This window comes from Oncorhynchus tshawytscha, linkage group LG22, assembly GCF_018296145.1.
Source record: "Oncorhynchus tshawytscha isolate Ot180627B linkage group LG22, Otsh_v2.0, whole genome shotgun sequence".
NCBI lineage: Eukaryota > Metazoa > Chordata > Actinopteri > Salmoniformes > Salmonidae > Oncorhynchus > Oncorhynchus tshawytscha.
This window is the reverse complement of record NC_056450.1, coordinates 23,423,436-23,437,857: the sequence shown is the minus strand read 5'-3', so window position 1 is coordinate 23,437,857 and position 14,422 is coordinate 23,423,436. Positions and strand designations below refer to the sequence as shown.

General features: G+C 48.9%; 1 protein-coding gene across 1 annotated transcript in view; it reads right to left on the bottom strand.

Annotated features, from left to right (window-relative positions):
• sema3bl (sema domain, immunoglobulin domain (Ig), short basic domain, secreted, (semaphorin) 3bl) overlaps nt 1-14,422 on the bottom strand; it is a 69,729-nt gene that overhangs the window by 20,170 nt on the left and 35,137 nt on the right. Inside the window, exons 4-7 of the mRNA XM_042303953.1 lie at nt 8,551-8,670; nt 2,430-2,520; nt 743-859; nt 400-542 (exon numbers count right to left, since the gene is read on the bottom strand). Coding sequence (XP_042159887.1) covers nt 400-542; nt 743-859; nt 2,430-2,520; nt 8,551-8,670 — 471 coding nt within the window. The remainder of the gene's footprint in view (nt 1-399; nt 543-742; nt 860-2,429; nt 2,521-8,550; nt 8,671-14,422) is intronic.

Genomic DNA, 14,422 nt, shown 5'->3' with positions numbered 1-14,422 from the left:
TAATGATGGTGTTGGAGTCGTGCGCGACCACACAGCCTCTGGTGAACAGGGAGTACAGGAGGGGACTATGCACGCACCCCTGAGGGGCTCCCATGTTGAGGGTCAGCATGGTGGATGTGTTGTTGCCTACCCTCACCACCTGGGAGTGGCCTGTCGGGAAGTCCAGGATCCAGTTGTAGAAGGTGTTCAGTCCCAGGGTCCTTAGCTTAGTGATGAGCTTGGAAGGCACTCTGGTGTTGATTGCTGAGCTGTAGTCAATAAACCACATTCTCACATAGGTGTTCCTTTTGTCCATTTGGGAAAGGGCAGTGTGGAGTGCAATAGAGATTGCATCATCTGTTGATCTGTTGGGGTGGTATGCGATTTAGTTAGGTGCAACTGTATGTATATTTCTCTTACCGCACACACACGTCCTACTCGGGTGTGGATGGCCCCCTCTCTGTTCCCGGCCTCCATGGCCTTCTCCGTGAAGAAGAAGTACACCTTGTCATTGTCACGGTCATCATTATCAGGGATGAGGTGGGCCGCAACAAACTTAGGATCTGGAGAGAGGGAAGAAGAGAGAGTGGGTGAGTGAGAGAGTGAGAGAGTCAGTGAAAAAAAGAGCGCAAATAGGAGTTATTTCTTAGCAAGTAGTGTCTATAGAAGATGTAAGAACCAAGTGGTGTAGAATGGGTGTATAATTGATATTGGTTTAGGTGTGTATTCAGTGTGGGTGCTGAGTACAGTACAGTTGTTGTACCATGCAGCAGTCTCTGGTCCGTCTCAGTCCTCATGGTGGAGCGACCTCCCAGACTACGGAAGATCACTGAGTCTCTACCCAGGAAGTCTGCAGTCAGCCCTGTGTATAACTCCCCACCTGGGAACAGACAGAGAGGAAAGGATGGAGGAAGCGAATGAAAGAGGAGGGGATGAGGAGAGAGGATGAGGAAATAAGGGATGGCAGGGGAAAAATGTCACGATGACAGGAATACAAAATTGGCCAATATAGTAGACATACCCCAAGCCACATGTCCTGCATCCCTAGAGAAGGTTCATAGACTGGACAAAGATCAGATCAACTGTCTGTAACAGCATCTCCCATTGAATCAGACAGCATTCCCAACTGAACTCGTATCAGATGAAATGCTATCCCTGCTCTACATGACAGAGCTCAGGTCATGCTCCTAACAAGAGTATATTCATCTACAGTGGCCGTGTCATAGCTCCCTAAGCCCTGCCATCACTTCACTGACTGAGGATGGAAGTACCTGTGTGTGCGAGCACATGTGTGTGTATCTATGGCTCCGATGATCGTTTCCCAACCAAGGAGCTGAATTATAATAGCAGCTAGCTGTACAGAGACAGTGGGGCTGCCTTACACCCCTGAGCATGCACAAACAGATAGTCAGTCTGGCTTGGTCCCACAGAGTTTTGAGAAGTGTGATTAATGCAGACTCTGGCCCCGCTGAAAGGCAATAGCTTCTTTCAATAGCTGATCCCAGAGAAAGAAGAGATGCAGAGAAACATCAGAGGGATGCGTGTGTGTGAGGAAGCGGGGAGGAGGGTTACTGACCTCCTGTCCTCCCCCTGCCAAAGAGCTCTCTTTACTAGTGGGACACAATGGCCATGACAAATACACTCTGTCTTCCTCTCTCTCTCTTTTTCTCCTTCTCCGTCTCCCCTTCTCTTTCTCTCTATTTTATTTCTTCCCCATCTCTCTTTCTCTCTCTATCTCTGTCTGATGAATCTATCCATTGCGACCAGAAATTACACCTTAATCATGATTCAAAAGTCCCTACAGAATGAATAGAGGATAATAGATGTGATTCAACAGTGTAGAACATGTACACAACGTGTGTGTGTGTGTGTGTGTGTGTGTGTGTGTGTGTTTTTCCATGTTAGCTTTATACAGTGTATGTGAGTGAGCATTAGTGGAATATTACGTTGTTTGTGTAGGGTTTGTCTTTTGTGTATCAGTGTGCTCAAGGATAGACTGCTGGGCCTTTGGCCGTCCCTGTGTGTCTGCCTGCCAGATCCAATGCATTTTGGGACAGATCCTGGAGTTTGTGGGGTTCAGCAGCAGAGGCAGTGTGGGAGGACACACGCACACACACACACACACACACACACGCACGCACGCACGCACGCACACACGCACGCACGCACGCACACACACACACACACACACACACACACACACACACACACACACACACACACACACACACACACACACACACACACACACACTTTTCACCCCTGCGACTTCTAGCGTTGCATGTTAATGCAGTAAATCTGGCTTATTTCACAAGCTATGTGGAATGACAACAAGAGAGGAACACCCTTACTACAGTGTATCTCCCAGAATCAGAAACCTCAAACCCCTTCCGGCTGTTGTGTTGAGATAAACATACTGGACTAATAAAGACACAGAAAACAGGACCTACCAATTAAGGTGCTAGCGAAGGGGAGGCTGGGGTCGTGAGGAACCTTCCCCCGTCCGTTCTCCATTTTGGTAGGGTCCATGGTGAAAACATGCTGTTTAGGGGAAAAAAAAGAATTGGGATTAGGAAAAATCCACATATCACATATCATATCACATATCATTAAAATATTAGATTAGAAGTTTAATAGTCACATGTCCAGGGTTGCAAGTGCAAATACAGGCTACAGTGAAATTCTTAAGAAAATCTTACGATTTGAATGTAAGGCCGTAAGGGCAATTACTGAACTCATTGTAAATATTTCAACATACAGTACGTCACTCTAATACATAGTGACTCTAATAGAGTAGTGACTCTTTGACTGTAGTGATGTCATCAGTGAGGGACAGGAGTAACAAGGGGTAACACAGTGAGTGTAAAAAGACAGACAGGGTGAGCTCCAAGTGAATCAGGACCCAGATGAATGTCCTCTCTGTGAACTATCCACAGTCTCCAGCTCTGGGTAGCAGTTCCTAGTGCAGATAATGAGGCATTGTGGTTCTCTGGTTGAATGACTGTACACACTGTCATGTAGGACACCATGACATGGAAGGCAGCAGGATAAAATTACACTTAATAACGCTACCATGATTAAAATAACACGGTATGTCCTTGATTTTGTGGCCCTTTCCAGTAAGTGCCCTTTCCTTGGCTTTGAATCACACAGGGATTCCCAGTGGCACAAGGACCTTTCCAGCTATATTGACACTGTCATTGAGGAGAGAGGAAGGTTGGCTTTGAGTTCCACAATGTCTCTAATATAGTCATACATTTAGCAGGAGGTTAGGAAGTGCAGCTCAGTCTCCACCTCATTTTGTGGGCAGTGGGCATATAACCTGTCTTCTCTTGAGAGCCAGGTCTGCCTACGGTGGCCTTTCTCAATGCTCACTGAGTCTGTACATAGTCAAAGCTTTCCTTAAGTTTGGGTCAGCCACAGTGGTCAGGTGTTCTTTCCCTCCCTCCCTCCCTCCCTCCCTCCCTCCCTCCCTCCCTCCCTCCCTCCCTCCCTCCCTCCCTCCCTCCCTCCCTCCCTCCCTCCCTCCCTCCCTCCCTCCCTCCCTCCCTAACCTTGGCAAGCGCAAGTGGTAGAGGATCTCTGCTGTTCCTCTCTCAGTGAGCTAAATAGTGGCAGAAGCACCATATGTTACCTCTCCCTGAGCTGTGTAACTCTCCGGGCTGCACACATACAGTACACAGTACCCTATACGCACAGAAACTAACCTCCTTTTAATAAACTCTATCTAGTAACATTAGTTATCGTGATCAGATCAATCAGCTTGAATTCAAATTCCAATTAGAACTCTTGCTTTGTGAATCTCCATAGTTCAATCTCACTCATCTTTTTCACATAATCAAACCTCTTTTACTTTCCATTCTCTATACCTCATTCTCTATACCTCATTCTCTATACCTCATTTATCCTCCTTACAGCACCTCTCTACTCTCTTTACTTTACCTCCTCTCTTTTGCTTCTCCCCCCTCTCTCTCTACTTCATCCATCTCTCCCTCCTCTCTCTCTACTTCATCCATCTCTCCCCTCTCTCTCTACTTCATCCATCTCTCCCTCCTCTCTCTCTACTTCATCCATCTCTCCCTCCCCTCTCTCTCTACTTCATCCATCTCTCCCTCCCCTCTCTCTCTACTTCATCCATCTTTCCCTCCCTCTCCCTCTACTTCATCCATCTCTCCCTCCCCTCTCTCTCTACTTCATCCATCTCTCCCTCCCCTCTCCCTCTACTTCATCCATCTCTCCCTCCCCGCTCTCTCTACTTCATCCATCTCTCCCTCCCTCTCCCTCTACTTCATCCATCTCTCCCTCCCCTCTCTCTCTACTTCATCCATCTCTCCCTCCCCTCTCTCTCTACTTCATCCATCTCTCCCTCCCTCTCCCTCTACTTCATCCATCTCTCCCTCCCCTCTCTCTCTACTTCATCCATCTCTCCCTCCCTCTCTGTCTCTACTTCATCCATATCTCCCTCCCCTCTCTCTCTACTTCATCCATCTCTCCCTCCCCTCTCTCTCTACTTCATCCATCTCTCCCCTCTCTCTCTACTTCATCCATCTCTCCCTCCTCTCTCTCTACTTCATCCATCTCTCCCTCCCCTCTCTCTCTACTTCATCCATCTCTCCCTCCCCTCTCTCTCTACTTCATCCATCTCTCCCTCCCCTCTCTCTCTACTTCATCCATCTTTCCCTCCCCTCTCCCTCTACTTCATCCATCTCTCCCTCCCTCTCTCTCTACTTCATCCATCTCTCCCTCCCCTCTCCCTCTACTTCATCCATCTCTCCCTCCCCGCTCTCTCTACTTCATCCATCTCTCCCTCCCCTCTCTCTCTACTTCATCCATCTCTCCCTCCCCTCTCTCTCTACTTCATCCATCTCTCCCTCCCCTCTCTCTCTACTTCATCCATCTCTCCCTCCCCTCTCCCTCTACTTCATCCATCTCTCCCTCCCCTCTCTCTCTACTTCATCCATCTCTCCCTCCCTCTCTGTCTCTACTTCATCCATATCTCCCTCCCCTCTCTCTCTACTTCATCCATCTCTCCCTCCCCTCTCTCTCTACTTCATCCATCTCTCCCTCCCCTCTCTCTCTACTTCATCCATCTCTCCCTCCCTTCTCTCTACTTCATCCAGCTCTCCCTCCCCTCTCTGTCTCTACTTCATCCATCTCTCCCTCCCCTCTTTCTCTACTTCACCCATCTCTCCCTCCCCTCTCCCTCTACTTCATCCATCTCTCCCCTCTCTCTCTACTTCATCCATCTCTCCCTCCTCTCTCTCTACTTCATCCATCTCTCCCTCCCCTCTCTCTCTACTTCATCCATCTCTCCCTCCCCTCTCTCTCTACTTCATCCATCTCTCCCTCCCCTCTCTCTCTACTTCATCCATCTCTCCCTCCCCTCTCTACTTCATCCATCTTTCCCTCCCCTCTCCCTCTACTTCATCCATCTCTCCCTCCCCTCTCTCTCTACTTCATCCATCTCTCCCTCCCCTCTCCCTCTACTTCATCCATCTCTCCCTCCCCGCTCTCTCTACTTCATCCATCTCTCCCTCCTCCCCTACTTCATCCATCTCTCCCTCCCCTCTCTCTCTACTTCATCCATCTCTCCCTCCCCTCTCTCTCTACTTCATCCATCTCTCCCTCCCCTCTCCCTCTACTTCATCCATCTCTCCCTCCCCTCTCTCTCTACTTCATCCATCTCTCCCTCCCCTCTCTGTCTCTACTTCATCCATATCTCCCTTCCCTCTCTCTCTACTTCATCCATCTCTCCCTCCCCTCTCTACTTCATCCATCTCTCCATCTCCCCTCTCTCTCTACTTCATCCATCTCTCCCTCCCCTCTCCCTCTACTTCATCCATCTCTCCCTCCCCTCTCTCTACTTCATCCATCTCTCCCTCCCCTCTCCCTCTACTTCATCCATCTCTCCCTCCCTCTCTCTCTACTTCATCCATCTCTCCCTCCCTCTCTCTCTACTTCATCCATCTCTCCCTCCCCTCTCCCTCTACTTCATCCATCTCTCCCTCCCCTCTCTCTCTACTTCATCCATCTCTCCCTCCCCTCTCTGTCTCTACTTCATCCATATCTCCCTCCCTCCTCTCTACTTCATCCATCTCTCCCTCCCCTCTCTCTCTACTTCATCCATCTCTCCCTCCCCTCTCTCTCTACTTCATCCATCTCTCCCTCCCTTCTCTCTACTTCATCCAGCTCTCCCTCCCCTCTCTGTCTCTACTTCATCCATCTCTCCCTCCTCTCTTTCTCTACTTCACCCATCTCTCCCTCCCCTCTCCCTCTACTTCATCCACCTCTCCCTCCCCTCTCTGTCTCTACTTCATCCACCTCTCCCTCCCCTCTCTGTCTCTACTTCATCCACCTCTCCCTCCCCTCTCTGTCTCTACTTCATCCATCTCTCCCTCCCCTCTCTCTCTACTTCATCCATCTCTCCCTCCCCTCTCTCTCTACTTCACCCATCTCTCCCTCCCCTCTCCCTCTACTTCATCCACCTCTCCCTCCCCTCTCTGTCTCTACTTCATCCACCTCTCCCTCCCCTCTCTGTCTCTACGTCATCCACCTCTCCCTCCCCTCTCTGTCTCTATTTCACCCATCTCTCCCTCCCCTCTCTCTCTACTTCATCCATCTCTCCCTCCCCTCTCTCTCTACTTCATCCATCTCTCCCTCCCCTCTCTCTCTACTTCATCCACCTCTCCCTCCCCACCCCCCTTCTCTCTACTCCCAGCCTCCCTCTCTTTCTCCTCCTGGCTAGTCTCTCTCAGATCCAGTCTCTCTGTGGTAACTCGGTGCAGAGCGAGGGGACTAGTCATGTCTGTTGTCGTTCTGTAGTCAGCCCTGCCAAGCCAAACAGCCCAGCAACCCCACTACCAAGCCTGACACGACTACTGGCACACACACATGCTCTTTGATGCGCGCACACACACACACACACACACACGCACGCGAACACGCACGCGCGCACACACACACCATAGGAGGTTGGTGGGACCTTAATTGGGGAGGACTGGCTCGTGGTAATGGCTGAAGCGGAATAAGTGGAATGGTATCAAATCTTAAACATATGGTTTCCGTTATGAGCCGTCCTCCCCCAGCAGCCTCCACTGCCACACACACACTAGTTTTAAGACCGCAGGACTTCATTGCTAAAAAATGTTTTTGTTGTTGTTGTTTCTCTTATCCATTCATATTTTATTTGCTCATGGGGGGGTCATGAACCTTCAGGCCGGTCTGTGGGTGGGATGACCTTTGACAGGGTGTTTGCCCTCTGTTCCAGGCCTCCCCAGGACAGATGTGCAGTCAGCTGCCTTACGTCGCCTTCACACCTTAACACACTGTATCCATCTACCAACACACACAGGCACAGAGAGACATAGAAACACACGCACAAGCATACACACACACACACAAACAAACACACACACACACACTATGCTGCTCTACTCTACAAAGTAGATGTATTGTTCTCAGTGTCATGGTGAGCTTGTCAGAGGCAGCACAGAGATAAGACCTAAAGGTTTTTAATGAAGTGTCATAAAGCATAGGTCCAAACCACACAGGATGATGAATTTAGAGAGAGGGTCAGCATGGCAGAACACACAACCCTTCGCAGTTAATCCAGCAGCCTCCACCCTAACTACCAACACACACACAAACACACTAAGACCCCCAATATGACCACCACAGACAGACCACCCTTCCACTCCCTGCCTATAAATATACCCTCCCTGTCTCACATAACACCCTGTTGGTTCCACAACCTCCATCCCCCAACTTGAATAGGTGGAACCCTCACCAACCCTCCAAGCCCAGTGCCTCATCCCCTCATGCCCAGTCCGATCCCCTCCTGCTGGGTGAGCCACATGGGCCTGTGTGCAGCTTTGTGGGGTTTCACCACATACAGGCACCAACAGAGGGCCTCACACCAGGGCAGCAGGGCCCCGCTGGACAGCTGCATGCTGGAGCACAACCCTGGGCCATGTGTCCTCAGCCTGGAGCTCTGAGCCTGGAGCCAGAGCACTGAACGTTACTGACGGCTACAGCCTGCTGCCTCTTTCTGTACACACTGTCTCAGAGAGAGAGAGAGAGAGAGAGAGAGAGAGAGAGAGAGAGAGAGAGAGAGAGAGAGAGAGAGAGAGAGAGAGAGAGAGAGAGAGAGGGAGTGCCACTGTGCTCAAGACCACTGTGCAGACTGGATCCAATAAGACAGTATCAGGTATCAAATACTATACAACGGAGACAGACAGACAGACAATCCATAGGGAGTAGTTGGTACTGCCATGATCACAATACTACAGCTTTACAACGAGGTGAGGAGACTGAGGCAGTCAAAGGTATGGGAGTCAGTCAGCATAAGACCAGACCAGACAGCCTCATCTGATTACTGGCTGCTGGAGGAGAGAGTATGTAGAGCAAAACCAGGGTGACTCATCTGTCAGAGCCTCTGTGTGTGTGTGTGTGTGTGTGTGTGTGTGTGTGTGTGTGTGTGTGTGTGTGTGTGTGTGTGTGTGTGTGTGTGTGTGTGTGTGTGTGTGCAGTGTGTGTGTGTGTGTGTGTGTGTGTGATGCAGTGGGGTCTTACCTCTCCACGGTAGCCCACGTACACATAGGTACACATGGGTTGGAATGCACCCGTACCACAGGCCAGCAGGTGGGTGCGGTTATAGGGCTGCAGCAGGCGCACAAAGTTGGCACACTCCGTCTGTGAACACACACACACACACACAGGTTAAATAAATACACATACACAGGACAACAATAAACTGTCAACCAATTTCTGACCATTTTGTGTAGAGCAAAAATATTTCTTAACAAAGGCCATTGATTCCACATGTTAGCAATAAGGGCCAAGAACAAGATTTGAAAAGATGAAAAACAATAAACTTCAACAAACGCTGGGCTTCCCAGATCTTTCCCACAGCCAAAGACAGGGCCACATGGAGGGATCAGGCAACAGAGAGAAGAGAAGGAGAAAGATGGAGAGCTAGAGAGAGAGGGGGGGAGAATAAGAGAGGAGATCTAGAGACAGAATAAGAGAAAATAGAATCCTCGAGCCCTCAGGAAGGGCACAGATGTATCCTTTTGTTGAAGTTTCACAATAGAAGCTGAGGAGTGGTGTCACAGTGACCAACAGGAAACAAGCCAAGAGTGTCACTGCCCTAGGGTGAGAGGGTCAAACTCGTCCACTTAGCTGCTGTGTGTGTGTGTGACTACTTCAAAAAATTTAAAATAACCAGGAAGGGCTCATTGAGATTAAAATCTCTTTTTCAAGAGTGCCCTGGCCAAGATAGGCAGCACCAAGTCATTACAAAAAAATTACAGACAGACAACATGAAAAACTACAAGTAATCTAGTAAAAACCATAGAATTCACAAGAGTAAAAAACAGCAAATGAGAAACATTGACAGGTCAGGGAATCAGCCTCAAGATCCTTCAATAATGATTTAAAAACACCAATCGGGACAAGTTCTTCCAGTTTAAAAGTATTTTGTAAGGCGTTCCAAGACGATGGTGCAGAGTACATAAAAGCCCTTTTACCAATTTCAGTTCAGACATTTGGAACAGTTAGCAGGATAAAGTCCAGCGAACGAAGAGAATAGCCACCACATTTCTGAATAATAAAAATGCACAAATAAAAAGGTAGTAAACCCAAAATGGCTTTGTAAATAAAAGTATACCAGTGACTGAGCCTACGAGTGACTAGAGAAGGCCAGCCAACCCTGGTATACTAAGTGCAGTGGTGTGTAAGGGTTTTGCAGTTTAAAATAAATCAAAGTGCCATGGAAAAGAGTGTCAATTGATCTCAAACACTGAGCGGAGCATTCATATATAAAATATCCCCATAGTCAGGTAGAGGCATAAATGTAGCTGATACTAGCCTCCTTCTGGATTCAAAAGAAAAGGCCTTATTCCTAAAATAAAATCCCAATTTCAGCTTAAATTTTTTTTGTAAATTGAGTATTATACACTATTATACACTGAATGTACAAAACATTCTGAACATGACATAGACTGACCAGGGGAATCCAGGTGAAAGCTATGATCCCTTATTGATGTCACTTGTTACAAAATATTGAAGTGCCTTTGAACGGGGTAGAAGGTGCCAGGGGCACTGGTTTGTGTCAAGAACTGCAACGCTGCTGTTTGTTTCAAGCTCAACAGTTTCCCGTTTGTATCAAGAAGGTCCACCACCCAAAGGACATCCAGCCAACTTGACACTGTGGGAAGCATTGGAGTCAACATGGGCCAGCATCCCTGTGGAACGCTTTCGACACCTTGTAGATTCCATGCCCTAACAAATTGAGGCTGTTTGAGGGCAAAGGGGGGTGCAACTCAATATTAGGAAGGGGTTTCTAATGTTTTGTACACCCACTGTACAGTATATTGGAGGTTTGGAGTGAAGCCAGGTGTGCTTCGTATCTATCAGCCAAACATGACTCGGCTCTCCTTCCTGTCCAGACTATAGCTACACACACACACACACACACACACACACACACACACACACACACACACACACACACACACACACACACACACACACACACACACACACTCCTCACAAACACAGTCCTCACGCACACACTCCTCACGCACACTCCTCGTGCACACACACACACACACACATACACACACACACACACACACACACTCCTCACGCACAAACACACCCTCCTCACGTAAACACATACACTCCTCACGCACACACACTCCTCACACAAACACACACACACACACTCCTCATGCACAAACACACCCTCCTCACGTAAACACACACACTCCTCACGCACACACACACACACACACACACACACACACACACACACACACACACACACACTCCTCATGCACACACTCCTCACGCACACACTCCTCACGCACACACACACACACACACACACACACACACACACACACACACACACAAACACACCCTCCTCACGTAAACACACACACTCCTCACGCACACACACACACACACACACACACACACACACACTCCTCACGCACAAACACACCCTCCTCACGTAAACACACACACTCCTCTCACAACACTCTTCTCACACACACACACACACACACACTCCTCCTTACGCACATACTCCTCCTCTCAGGTTTTAATTACCCAAAACGCTCCCTCCCTCCCTCTCTTCACCTACCACCATCCCTCTCTCCTCCCCTGCTCTGGTAGAGTATAGAGGGTAGGCTGTAGTGAGACGGACTGTAGAAATAGACTCCAGACTGGTCCCAGTGGAGAGAAGCAGCCTCCTGGCCCTGTCTCCTCCATGTTCCTAATGTTTTATACACTCAGTGTATAAACTGATGAGTGGCAGATCCTTCGTAATGTATTTCTCCATAATATTGAGTGTGTAACAGACAGGCGGGGTGGTAGGGTAATACCATCAGGCCTCAGATGATTATACTGAGGGATGGAGACATCTTGTTCCAGTGTAAACAGCATGCATTCACTGGAGAGCAATCAGCGCTGTTAACACTAACAGGAAATCAAGACCATCGTTGAGGGAAACACACAAACACACGCAGAGAGAGAAAGACAAACACACACACCGTCAAACAGGCGTACAGCTGTGCACACACACTCGAAGACACACATGGATGCAAACACACACAAAGAGGCACACACAAAGCTGTTTTGGAAAAAGCAGGATGCTTCAGTCCAAGTCTCTGTAGTCCACACAGCTGGAGCTACATGGAGAAGAAAGAGCAAAGAAGCAGTGTGCTGAGGAGAAGGCCAGATGAGCAGACTACAGATGTGAACATTGATAACTTAGAGAGACACACAACACAATCCCACCAGCTCCCAGACAAGTGGTAGACACAAGCGTAGGCATCAAATGCACTATAAGACGTGCTCAACTCCTAAAGTTTGGTTGCTTTAGCCCAGCAGTAGTTGTTCATATCAAGTAAGCTTAGACGTACTGTTAGCCTAGAGCGATCCACAGTGTCTGTCTGCATATTTGTCCTTGGTTAGTAGATGATTCACTTTTTAAACCAAGTCACTTTCACGTTTGTACCCATAAGTACGGCTGTACCCATTAATGAACATAGTGGAATGTTTCCTCTGGCAGTGCTGGATAATGCCAGGGCACTGTGCCAAATGGCACCAAGCTGAGTTTCCAGCTCCCTGATGCATGAAGTCTCAGAGTCTCACAAAGTTCTTCAAAAGTCTCCTACAAATCCTTTAAACATTCAAATCTCTCACCCATCCACTCGGACTAATAACTCTCCCAAAGCCACAACCTCTGTAGTTCCTGCTTTGTTATTGTCTGGTTCCTGCTGAGGGAGGGGCTGTGGGACATCTATGTCTGCTGGGGCCAATGAAATTAGGGGTCATGTGGTCGCGACCTGTGAGAAAGGCCATCATAAAGCAAACACGTTAGGTGTTACCCAGTGGTCAACCAGCGGGGTCACACAGCCCCATTGAACAGCCGGTTCCCCTCCTTTAGCCAGTCAATAAAATACCCTCACAGACACGCACCCACCTCTAACTCCTCCATCCCCCCACAGTCAATGGAGGGAAGTAGTATGCACATCCTACAGCTCCAAGACACAGACACATTGTGTATAAGGGAAGGAGACAGATTGCGACCATCAGAACGCTGAATAGGTGCAACAATAGTAACACAACGCGCTCCGGCTTTAAAATCAGCCAGGCGGTCTAGTCAGTGTCTAGTCAGTGTCTAGTCAGTGTCTAGTCAGTGTCGAGTCAGTGTCGAGTCAGCGTCGAGTCAGCGTCTAGTCAGCGTCTAGTCAGCGTCTAGTCAGCGTCTAGTCAGCGTCTAGTCAGTGTCGAGTCAGTGTCGAGTCAGTGTCGAGTCAGCGTCGAGTCAGCGTCTAGTCAGCGTCTAGTCAGCGTCTAGTCAGCGTCTAGTCAGCGTCTAGTTAGTGTCTAGTCAGTGTCGAGTCAGTGTCTAGTCAGTGTCTAGTCAGTGTCTAGTCAGTGTCTAGTCAGTGTCTAGTCAGTGTCTCAGTGTCGAGTCAGTGTCGAGTCAGTGTCTAGTCAGTGTCTAGTCAGTGTCTAGTCAGCGTCGAGTCAGTGTCTAGTCAGTGTCTAGTCAGTGTCTAGTCAGTGTCTAGTCAGTGTCTAGTCAGTGGCAGCGCCCGCTTCACTCCACGGTGTTTGTTTAATGGGAGGTCTCCATGTCCAACACTGCCTAACAAAGTTAGAGAGGGAGGGATAGCTCTGTCCTCACTCACCCGCCCGCTGGCATAGGCAGACAGGGTATATTTAGAACACACATTTAAGTGTCCATCTGTGACGGAATGAGCTGCTCTGTCCTCACTCACCCGCCCGCTGGCATAGGCAGACAGGGTATATTTAGAACACACATTTAAGTGTCCATCTGTGACGGAATGAGCTGCTCTGTCCTCACTCACCCGTTTAATGGGAGGCATAGGCAGACAGGGTGAACACACATTTAACCATCTGTGATGGAATGAGCTGCTCTGTCCTCACTCACCCGCCCGCTGGCATAGGCAGACAGGGTATATTTAGAACACACATTTAAGTGTCCATCTGTGACGGAATGAGCTGCTCTGTCCTCACTCACCCGCCCGCTGGCATAGGCAGACAGGGTATATTTAGAACACACATTTAAGTGTCCATCTGTGATGGAATGAGCTGCTCTGTCCTCACTCACCCGCCCGCTGGCATAGGCAGACAGGGTATATTTAGAACACACATTTAAGTGTCCATCTGTGACGGAATGAGCTGCTCTGTACACACTCACATGTCCCTGCACCCACTGGGATAACATCAGTCCTCATGAAGGGTTGTGAACCAAGCCTTTCTCTCTGCCAAGAACACAAACAAGTCCATTTCAACCAGTCAAACCAACACCTATCCATGCCTTTGCAACTTTTTGACTTATGACATTGCCTGGGGTTTTGTCTAGCAGCGGGGAAAGGTGCAAATAGAGCCCTGATTGAGTGTGTGTCCATGTCCGAGTCTTTGTCAGGTAGAGAACAGCGGCAGAGAGGGCACCCCATCAATGACCCAGAGACAACGACATAACTGGGCCTGTCCACTGGGGACCACCCCCTCTTACATAGGGTAAACAACACATACAGTACCTGAAAGCCTTTCTCATGGAGTCCCTAGCCTCAGAGGGCACTGGGGTGGAGGTGGTGTGTCGTATTCCGGTTGGGAGGAACTAGAGGTGAGAAGTGTTACCGATGTGACCCTGTACACACATTCCCAGCAGACACACTTCGCCTCTACCTCCCAGACCAGTCATTGTTAATGATGCTAGACACTAGACTAGAAACATGGGCCCCTCTTCCTCTCTGACAAACAACGTATCTCCAGCAACAGATTCAGTCCAGGCCTGTTTAAAAGAACGATGGAGAGGACAAGAACCAACTCCACTTGAACTGTGGTCTGAATGAGTCTGATGGTAGGTGAGTGCTTCTGGGGTGCATGGGTGTGTCTC